The sequence below is a fragment of the Pinus tabuliformis genome, chromosome 7 (assembly GCF_031772625.1).
Source record: "Pinus tabuliformis cultivar Carrire ecotype Pingquan chromosome 7, CPIR1, whole genome shotgun sequence".
Lineage (NCBI taxonomy): Eukaryota > Viridiplantae > Streptophyta > Pinopsida > Pinales > Pinaceae > Pinus > Pinus tabuliformis.
This window is the reverse complement of record NC_142293.1, coordinates 307,126,433-307,138,221: the sequence shown is the minus strand read 5'-3', so window position 1 is coordinate 307,138,221 and position 11,789 is coordinate 307,126,433. Positions and strand designations below refer to the sequence as shown.

The following is an 11,789-nucleotide window of genomic DNA, read 5'->3' as shown; positions in this document are numbered from 1 at the left end:
TAAAAAAATGTTGGATAACGCAAACAATCTTCATATTATGGATTATGAATTCACATGTGGGTTGGGTGATTTTTAGTCATCTTTGAAAAGGAAGAAGAATTTCCTAATCCCAAAAAACAGAAGAAAAACAAAAACACATAATGCAAGATTGGAAATTAATTTGAATATCGTTGCAGATGAAGATGAACCATTTGAGTTTGAACAACTCAACAAGCGAGGTCGCCCTCACTCCAACAATGCATGGTTTTCCAGGTTTGTTGTGATATATTTGTTTTCAATTTGATTTTAATATTTATTAGTGTATTACATGTATTTAATGTATTATTTTTGTGTTGAATATGTTCATGTATGTTTGATAGGTGGTGAGCCTGTGTTTTCTGATTTGGGAAATTTTTCCCAATTGTCAATTAAGGTCGGTAAATAACTCCTTGCATTTACATTCAGTCTTGCAATACATTGATTGTTTAGTATGTTATTGAAGATAGATTTCACGAGATTATTTCATACTTGCTTTATGCTTTAACATATTGGTTTCTAATCATGAATTTGATATCTAATTTGGAAGAAAAGAAACGGAAATGTAACAAAATTTGCAACGGAAATGCAATGGAAATGTAAAAAAAAAATGTATAACGCAATTTTACCAGTATTTGATAATTGCTAATTGCTAATGATGATATATTATTGGAGAATAATATATATTACAATAACACATTTTTTGTTTGTTGACTATGATTCATCACAGCAATGGCAATGAGTGTCAGCAACAGTGAGCTAGTGACTGTCAGCAACGGTGACGGCGAGAATGTCAGCAACAGTGAGCTAGTGACTGTCAGCAACGGTGACGAGGAGAATGTCAGCAACAGTGAGGGAGTGAATGTCAACAAGAACACATCGGTCACTCTGAATCTGAGCTTCAAGGAATATATTCATGAAGATTGTTGATACTATAATCAATATGCCCTACTTCATAAGGAGGAAGATACCCTTCTCTTTCCCAAATTTCCTTCCAGCATCCATACTCTTGTTTTTTTAGGCTATAGTACTTTTGATATTCCCTTGTTGGAAGCCATATCATTGGATAATGAAAATTAAGACTAGTCCAGTTATTCCCACATAGTTGCATGCAATAAATATATTTAGCAACCCTTGTTAAGGATGTCTTTAAGTCACTGTGGTGAAATGGATCTCTAATTCGGGTTTGTTTTCCTAAGGCATCCCGCTTTCTTTACATCCTTCTTCTGTGACAGTATGCAATATTTGAATATGGTATGTGGAATATGCAATTTCATTATGCCTTCTCTTGGCGATAATCTGTGCTTTTTCTAGCAAATTGGTCCACTCTTGTTGTTCTTTTATCACCTGTCGAGGTATTTCAAATTCTCCTCTAAACCAAAGATTTCTCTTGAAATTTTGTTTATTAATTTTAAGAGATTCCCCCTAACTAGCCTGATTTCTCAAATAACATACAAAGGATCTCAACTGGACATCCCCTACAGAAGGGTTGGGATTCCAACAAAAAATTGTGTTGGTACAATTCACAGAGCAAGTCTTTTTCTAGATTCGTACAGGCCATGTATGCTTCTATGAATCCATTTATGGTATCAATCTAGAAAGGTTTATTGGTGATAATTGCATTCTTTTTAAACATCAGATATCTTTATGTCAAGTACTTATTGTAATTAGTTGAAGGAGCCCTGAAACTAAGTACACCATCCATTAATTGTCTAAGTTGTATCTTCTCATACTCCATCCTAGTCACCTTCCTTTGCAGCTCAACTACTCTGTTTTTATATTCTCCTTTAAATTTGTTTATATATTATTCCCATTTCTCGCAAGGTCACGAATTATTTTTTCGTGCTTTTGCAAAGGTATTAATTTTTCCTTATAAAATAGTATCCATGTGGTTAATTTATCCTATGTTTCTTTTATCAAAGGATCGAGTGTCTTCACCTTAAGAACATTTTCCTCTACCATCTTTTGTTCTAGTTCCTAATTTTTTGTTTGCACAGTAGTGTCTTTGGTCAGTTTCTTGTATTATTCCTCATATGAGGCTATCAACTAGGCCAATTTATTCTCTGATTCCTTTATCAAAGGATTTGGGATGTCCACCTAAATATCCTTTTCCTCTTCCATCCTTCCTATTGTACGAGTAGAATTGTGGGCTATGTCTCATTCTTGATCCTATGCTTGCACAACAGTGTCTTTGGTCATTTTCTTGCCTTGTTCCTCATACAAAGCCATCAACTAGGCAAATTTATCCACTGATGTCTTTATCAAAGGATCATTGATGTCCACCTGAATGGCCTTTTCCTCTACCATCCCTCCTACTGTACAAGTAAAATTGTGACCTATGTCTGATTCCTGATCCTTTTTTTGCACAGCAATGTCTGGTTCTTCTTGGACCCCAGGAGAAGATATATCTATGACACCCATGGTTAGGGAGTCTGCAAGTTGGGCCAAGCAATTTAATTTTTCAAAAGGTTCTTTTTTTCTAAGCTCATTTGTTAGGGCCTTAACTGTGTTTTGAAGTTGTCTATTTTTCATCTGGAGAACCCTATTCTTCCTTAACAACAAAATATATAGATGAATATATGAAGGGGTACTTACAGTTTTAACGTGCTTCTTTTTCAATAATGGTGTGGTTGTTTTCTTCTTTTTCAATGATGGTGTGGTTGCTTTTCCCTCCTCATCTCTCCCATATATAAGTGAAATTGAGGCGAGGGCCTCTCCTCCGTACAGTGGGCCTACTTCTCATATGTACCATCGACTTCGATAATGTTTGTAGTGGTTAATGTGTATCAGCAGTGGAAACCTCCTCAACTGGTTCTTTTGTGTCAACAAGGTGATTAAATGTTTTTTCCATATATCCTTACTCCATGAATCCTTGTTCCATCAATACATCTTGTAGATGCTCATGATTAAAATCATGGGAAATTTCATTTGCTTTTTTCTCTGTAACAACAAGGAGGGTTTCAGGAAGTGCAACAACATGGGGTCGATTTGTCCTCCTCTTCTTGGCTATTGGAACCATTTCTCGATGCTTTCTCTATCCTCTCAATCTTCTGTTGGTAGGTTTACTCCCCAATATTTCTATGTCATCATCATCATCTTGTTCGTCTCCTTTATGTGGGGAATTGATAGCATAATCCTTAGGAACTATCGTAATTTAAACATTGGGTGGCTCGTTTTCCATATGGCAAGCATCTATGGGAATTGTTGCAACTGCGAGGTCATAGGATAGAGTTGCAACTTCTAGGGCATCCTCTAGCGGGGTAGCAACACTTGCATGCAATGGCCTTCCAACTATGTCATCCCAAGTTCTCCCTTCCTTTTGCAGTGCACTAACCACCAAAATTTTAATTAGGGCATGGTGGGACAGGGTTTCCAATGGCCAATTAGATTTATATGTTGATCGAGCCATATGCTTTAGGGTTTTTACAAGAAAAAAATGCATGTTAACCAACCTGCCATAACGCAAGTGGTCTAACAACTAGATGTGTTATTGATAAACAATTACATACCTCCCTTCGCACGTGAAAATTATTTGGACAAAGAATGCAGCATCCTCCCATGGTCATGGTAATGCCTTCCTCTGAAATCATGTGTTTTTCATCTCGATTCATTCACCCGCCTACAGGGATTGCTGCAAAACATCAGGTTGGGGTTTTCAAGGGGCATACCATTGTTCTCTCGTCTGGGGTAACCCTATCGCTTCTGCAATTTATTCTTCTGCTGTATGCACCATTGTCCTTGATACCTCAAATATTCCCTCCTTGAAATACATGGAAAATTCTAGAGCTATCCCCTCGTTAGACCCCTACAGTATGTGAATATACTTCATCTAGCTGGCATCTTCAAACATTTGTCTAATGTGTTGATATTCAAGTACCAATTCTTTGGTAGATTCTCTGTGAATTCTTGGGCCTCCAATATTTAATCAGAGTTCAAAATGGTTATGGTTGTGTTTGGAGAGTGAATCAGTTTGAATGTGGGAGAGAGGAAAGTAATGGAAGAGTAGATGTTAATAATTTTTGTTATCATGCGGCATCATGGGTTGTCGGCAAGTTGGCGGATATGGAAGTAGACCCGGTTGACTATATAGACGATCTGTATGTATCTGTGCTCATCTAGACCACATCACACCCTCCCTGGTCAGATGCGTCATTTTCTACACCCCCAGTCTCCTTAGTCGGCTACCCTAGGGTTGTTACACTGGCTTTTCCAACTGACCCTAGCTCCTTGTGTCCGGACATCCCCTACCTGATGACTTGCATCCTTGGTCGGGCTCTGATTACCTTCCCCCTTCTCTGACATTTATACAATTCATGGCTACATGCCTTGGTTCCACTTCCCCCTCTTATCCATCGGGTTATTCCACTATTCCATTTGTTGTCGATCTCCCTCTCATTATGCCCCCTGACCCAACATCTTTCCCCCGCGAACACCTCTCTGGGCCTCCTCCTCTTCATCCGGAATCCCATAGCTTCGTATATGGACCTCCCTCTTTCGGCTACTTTGAAGGACCCCCTATCAACTTGGCGAACTGTGACTCTAACCCTAGGGTTGATGATTCTTTGGATCCCGCTCCTGAACCCTCCTCTGGTCCCCAGGAAAACAAGCATCCCAATACCATGAAGAAGTCCAAGTGTGTCAAAGCAAAGAACAAATACGTCTCTCTCAGATTCGGTGAAGGGATTCAAATAGGGGATGTGGTTGATACAGCAGACTATATTCTGGTGGGGTGTGTACGAGGGAGAACTTATTCTGCTACTAGGATACGACAATGGATCATTGAAATTTGGGGGCATATACTCTCTAAACTTCCATCAGTTACCACTCTCTCATGTGGTTGGTTCGCGCTTCGTTTTCAGTGTTCAGACTATACTACGTGGGTGCTCTCAAAATATTGGCACATTGAGCTTGCACCTGTCTTGCTCAGACGATGGAGCCCCTTGTTTGATCCAGAGTGGGGAAATTGGGGGTTGACCCTATATGGGTTCGGCTACCTAATTTTCCACTACACTTCTGGTATGAAGACATCTTCAAGCGCATTGGTAATGCACTTGGTACCTACCTGGATCATGATAAATCTTTTATTGTCTCCAGAAATATGTCTTTGGCCCGTATATTGGTTCATCTTGACACTAGAGAAGGGTTGGAGGAACAAATTACCCTTCACTGGAAGCATTTCTGTTAGGCCCCTATATTACTAGTGTAACCCCTTATTGTTATTAGTACAAACCACTTATTATATTGATGTACCCATGTAGTGCCCATATTGTTACTATTGTGCCACATAGAAGCCCACTATTGTTATTATTGTGCCCTTATATTATTATTGTTATGTCGGCTCTGATTATGTTATAACCCCTTAGACTCTTATATATAGAAAGGAGGTCTTTTCATTTGTATCATCCAAGAATTTCTAATTTGTGTAATGTAAAGGAGGTTGCCCCCTCGAAGAGGCCGAATTCTAAGGCATTGATCTCTCTTTTCTATCTTTTTGTGAGTTGGTTCCATAAAAATTTCACTCGCATACAAATCCTTGACTACAAAGGGATTCCCTTCAGGTGTAGACGATGCCACAAGGTTGGACATTTGTATAAGGAATGCACCTTGGTGATATCTATTCCTCCTCTGGAGATCGCGACTGATGGTTTGGTCGATAGTAGGGTTCACACGTATAGTAGACACCCTCAGCTCCTGGTAACATGACACATGCAAAGACACAGGAGAATAAGCGTGTCTCCACTCCAGTCCATCCTCCCTCGCCTCCGCTTACCAGATCCCGAGCAGTGGCCATTATTGCACTCTCATCGGGTAACCCTCCCTCATGTTCTCTTGTTTCAAATCTTACACTTTCTGATTATTTTTTATCATCCTCATTAGCACATTACATCTCATCATATGCACCAGCATCGCCTCCCCTGTCTTACCCCCTGGTACACCCCCACTATTTTCTCCAATGTGCCTCCTTCCTACCCAGATCCCCCCCCCCCCTGTCTGCTTCTCTATCGAAGGCATCAGACTTCTCTCACCCATCCCACTCCTAGAACCTTCTCTACTTAGACAAATATTACTCCAAGGATATTTATGGAATTGGTATCATCCCTCCCCTAAAGCCCCCTAAATCTGCTCGGGGTCGACACTCCAACATATCCAAATCCACCCATCAAGCTAGTATTGACATAGTTGAAGGCCGACAACTCGCTATTGATTGGGTTCTTAGAGAACATAGTACCTTTTCTTCATCGATTCTCCCCCATGAAGTGGTTATCCCTTAATTGTCACGGGTTGATTAGCCCTACTAAAAAACTAGCCTTCAGGAGACTTATGGAATCTGAAACGGTGGATGTCCTATTCGTTCAGGAAACCCTTGGCCATACTGGCCTGGTTATACATGTGTTGCAATATCTTGTACCTGTATGGCATTTTCATGCCCTAGATGTTCATGGGAGATCTGGGGGAATTGCCTTTGGTTTTAATCCTAGGTCGGTTAGACTATCAATGTTTAGGGAAGGAATGGCTTCATTGGTGCTGACATTTTCTCATCTAACCTGGGGATGGAGCTTCAACTGATTAATGTGTATGGCCCCTACCACAACCGAGTTGCATTTTGGGAACAGTTACTTAATTCAACCCTTTTACAAGCTGATAACATCATTATGGGAGGTGATCTCAATTTTTCCATTGGACATGCTGAATCATGGGGGCACAATGCTCAGATTGACCCTTTATCTGATACATTGGAGGCTCTACTTGAGGATCACCGATTTATTGATATACCCATGGCTCATCTTCAGCCCACCTAGAGGAACCTAAGGACTGGAGAGGCCATGTTGGCTCAAAGGCTAGACCGTTTCCTTATCAAGGAGAGTACTCATTGGGACCCTCTACAATTACAGGCAGTGGGTGGAATCGGGGGGCCTATCCGATCATTCTCCTATTTACCTTGAGATCATTGGTAATTCTCGCAAACTTAAAGCCCCCTTCAAATTCAATGCCACTTGGTTAAAGGATCCAGACTATATATGTTTAGTCTTGGGCTTCTGGAAGACTCACCCTCCTGGTTCGAGTCGATCTATTTCGAAAGGTTTCTCCAACAACCATCTTAAACTTAAGAAATTAACCATAGACTGGGCTCATAACAAGCGAAAGATGGATGATCACAAATTCAATTCAATTGAGACTGAGATCACAAATATGGAGGATGTTAATGGGTTGGTCTATCTATCTATTGATACCAAGTCCCACCTCATTAAACTAGAGATCGAAAAGGATAGGATTCTAAAAGACAAAGAGGAAACATGGAGACTCAGGAGCAGAGCCATCTGGTTAAAAGAGGGAGATGACAATACAAAATTCTATCACCAATATGCTAATGGGCTTCATGCGATCAACACCATCTGGAAGATGACCAATGAGGAAGGTCAGAGAGTTCACTCTTCCCATCATCTGGCATCACTCACCCCCTCACACTTTAGAAATCTTTACAAGACCCCACAGGAAGCGACTTTGGCAGAAATTATTAGGGTGGCAGGAATTTTTCCTCAGTTTTTCGATCAGGATGTAGATGAGGATATAAAAAAACCTGTCTTTATGGGGGAACTGGATAATACTTTAAAATGGTTTAAGAAGGATAAGAGTCCTCGCTCTAATGGTTGGTTGGTTGAATTCTACTTGGCTTTGTTTGAACTTCTGGGGGAAGATTTGCTCATATCATTTAATATTGTCGAACCAGTGATCGAATGTATGAGGCTTTCAATTCGACCTTCATAGCCCGCATTCCTAAATATGATTACCCTGAGTCTTTCAACGATTTTCACCCCATCTCACTCTGCAAATGCATTTATAAAATCATTGCCAAGGTCATTGTCAATTGGCTTAATCCCATCCTATCTGCTCATATATCTCCTAAACAGTTTTTTTTTCTTAACCACCATCAAATTCATCATCCCGTTGGTACTGCACAAAAGGTATTGCACTCCATCAAAATAAATAATTTGAAAGGTATGGTCCTCAAGACTGACTTAGAAAAGGCCTTTGATCGCACTAATTGGCTTTACTTGAGAATGATCTTAACCTTTTTGGGGTTTCTCCTGGAATTTTTCAACTGGATCATGTGTTGCATTACCAAGGTCTCATTTAGTGTTCTCATCAATGGATCTGCCTCCCCCTTTTTTCATGCAGAATGGAGTCTTCAACAGGGTTTCCCCCTCTCCCCTCTTATGTTCCTTCTTGTTATGGAAGGCCTAAGCCAGTTCATTACAAATGATCGCAGACTTGGTCGTCTCCATGGTATCAAGATAACCAAAAATTGCATCCTAACACATTTACTTTTTGTCTATGATGTATTAATCTTCCTCAATGGGAGTAGCTGTGATTCATCAGTCTTACAATCTATAATGCAATTATTTTTTCAAGCTTGATGGGCCTCTAAGTTAGACATAAATTAAGGCCCGTGCCTCTAAATTAGAAAAAAAATTAAGGCCCATCTGACCATACTTCAACACATTAAACTCTCTTTTTGCATTAGATAATGTATTTTTAACTTTAATACGTTCATTAGGAAGGTTTATGGATAATTGCATATTTGTGCGTAATATTATTTATTTTTGTGGAATATTGCGAGAATATTGGGCATATTATGAAGATTTGGAGAAAGAGATAATTTAGGGACTTGCTTCCTACTACAGGAGGATCAATATTAAATAACAAATCAACAATATATTCTATAATTATGGCACAGATTGTGGAGCTCTAATGATTGAGAAAATCTAGGAATGTGTTCCCTGTCATTTAATGCAGATTCCTAGTATTGGGAACCAGATCCACTAATCAAGGGATTTTGGTGGGGAAAGCTTCCTCCTTTCATGGGGAATGATTCCTAATCATTTTTTATAAGTACCAAGTCGAATTTTCCTCTAGGGGTTGATTTTTATTAGTCTTATTGTGGAGAGAACTCGTATTTTTGCAGCTCCATTGTCATTTCTTGCAGGGATGTAATTGTATTGATGGAAATAATGAAGATTGGTGTCATGTTCAGCTTCTAAACCTTGGTCTCCTTCATAGGACTCTGATTTTCCTTGGGCTTGGCCATCCCAGGAGCCTCAGATCCCTTTTGTATCATTTACTTTTCTTCCTTTCACTTCTTATTCACATGCATCTCTTGTTCTTGTCTTTTTTCTATTTTTGCATTTAGTGTTAATGATTTCTTGTTGTAGGATTGGGTTAAATGGTTGAAGTAAGTTCTTTTGTAGGATCAAAATCATCATTTCATCCTTGGAACATATTTGGAAGGTCATAATAATCATTGATCCACTTGTATTAGTTTTCTTGTTCCCGAATCTAGATTTTTGGAAGTCTTTTGTGGCAAATAACAGTAAATTTCTGCTATTTTTTAGAGCATTCTAACAAGCTTCAATCGAGTTGATTCCACTTGCATTAGATCAAAAAAACATTCTAGTTAATAAAAAAAATTACCCCATTTCATTTTCACTTGATTAGGTTAGGCATTTGATAGATTTACTATCTCACTAGTTCTCGAATTTCTAAATTTTAGACTAGTAATTTTCTGTCATTTTTTAACATGGGTTAACAGAGGTTTTATGAATTGGATAATACAGTGATGATTTTCTTGATTGCCACATCCAATGATCTATGTTATTGGATCTAAAATATTTTAAATGTAATGGTTGATATTTAGTTCATGATAATTATTTAATGCAATTAGAATACATTTATTTCCTTGTACTTTCTTTCTTGAAATAGGTTAAGGTTTCCATTTCGAGCATTTCATTTTATGCAATTAGTTTAGGATTTGATTTCAGTACATGCACTCTATTACATCATGACAGCAAAGGAAGTATGCATTGTATGTTGCACATATAGTTTTGATACCTCTTAATTATGTATGAACCCCGGGTTGATGATTAAATTTGGTAGTCTTAGGAGTTGCAGCATTTTTTTTGCAATACCGAGGCTCATCACTTATTGGCGTCGTTTCTGGGGGGGTGTCAAAGTATGCATTATTTTCTTCCCTAGTTGATTCATTTCTTTTTAATTTTTGCAAAAACACAAAAATTGCATAAATTAGGAATCTTGCATTGCATTAGCATTATAATTCAATTTTTTTATAACACCAAAATAAAATACTTCTCCAACACCAACCCCCCATTTGATCACGTGGTGCAGTAAGAGCCACGTCACCATTCATTTTTGCAGGTAGAAGAAGGAGAGGTGGAAGAGAAGGAAGAAGAAATTGATGGAAATGATGACAATGAAGAAGATCCTCTTGAATTTCCCATTCAATATATTGATGTCAGTTTGCATATGAATAACATCCCTCCATATTTTCTTCCAAATAGGATCTAAGGTCAAAGGATCTGCAATCCTTTCTCTTTGAATTTGAAATCCTTTGTAGATCTTATGGTTACTTATTAAACACTCAAAAACTGAGATTTTTTCCAGCAACATTGAAGGATAGAGCTCTTAAATGGTTCATTAGTTTAGGGTCTAATTTGATAATATCATGGAATGATATGCAAAATATATTTCTAGAAAAATATAAAGATCATGATCTTAAAGAAGAAATATTTAGAATGAATCAAAAAGAAGATTAGAGCCTTGAGGATCTAATAGAGAGGTTCATGTGTAATGTTAATAAGACAAAACTACATCATTTAGGATCTGACACACTAAAAACCCTCTTACTTAGAACAATTAGGGTTGAATGGATTGATCTCATGAGTAGAGGTAATGTATACCAATTATCATTTGAATAAATTTGTGAAACATGCAAACACATATCAAGAGGAAGGGCAAGAGTAAGTAAATCAACGTCAAGATCGGTAAGTCAAGCTAAACTTGGAAATTTGCTTGATAACTTTAAAACATAAATTCTTAGCAAACTATATGAATAAGTAGAAATTTTAAGAATACAAAATGAGCAAAAATAAGATGTTGATATTTGTGTTGTCCTTGCAGAGTCACATGATGTTAAATATTTCCCCTCATTACCAAGGTTGAAGGAAGTTTACCAAAAGGTCAATGGAGCTATTCAATTGCCAATGCATCTATGTTATGTAGCTCGAAGAGGACCATGGAAGCCTATTCAACCTGATATGAGGCAAGATCCTAATTCACAATTTCAAGCTTATGCACATCCATATCAAAGGGATTGGAACACACCCTTTCCTTGGCAACCTCGACCATCTCAACCCCAAAGCCAATCTTGGCAACAAGGTTGGAAAGGAACTTATGGGAGCCATCCACAATATCCTCAATATTTTCCTCAATATCCTCCATACCCAACTCCATGTTATCCCTACCATTCACCTCCACCACAACCACAACCCCAACCACATCAATCTCAAACATCCACTCTCACTCAACTACCTGTACCACCATTTCCGAACCCACATAATGAAGTAGCTCAACCCACTTACAATGTTGAGGTACAACATTTCCAAACATATCCTCTTGATGTAAATGGTATTCATCTCATCTCGGGAAGAATATTGCAAAAAATAGATTATGTTGATGTCATTGAAGGAAAACATGCAGAAAAAGAAGATTCAAAAGAGAAGACCAAAGAATCATGGGTTGCACTTGACAAAGAGCAGATATCAGAATCAGACATTTAGAAAGCTCCCTCATGGTTACCATCAAATCCTCCATGTATTCAATAGAACAATCAGTAAAAAGAGGAATATTTGAAGGTCATGGAAGAAGAATACGTCCAAGATGATCTAACTGAGCAAGTGGACCAGGGGCATCACAACTAT

At 38.4% G+C, this 11,789-nt stretch overlaps 1 protein-coding gene across 1 annotated transcript; it reads left to right on the top strand.

The window, feature by feature from the left end:
• Positions 1–7,161: 7,161 nt before the first annotated feature.
• On the top strand, positions 7,162–7,782 carry LOC149247094 (uncharacterized). The gene has a single exon (XM_089443387.1). It carries the CDS (start codon positions 7,162–7,164, stop codon positions 7,780–7,782), a length of 621 nt encoding a protein of 206 aa, XP_089299513.1.
• Positions 7,783–11,789: the final 4,007 nt, after the last annotated feature.

Coding starts and splice junctions, on each gene's coding strand:
- LOC149247094 (XM_089443387.1), top strand. CDS start 7,162: ATGGATGATCACAAATTCAATTCAATTGAGACTGAGATCACAAATATG.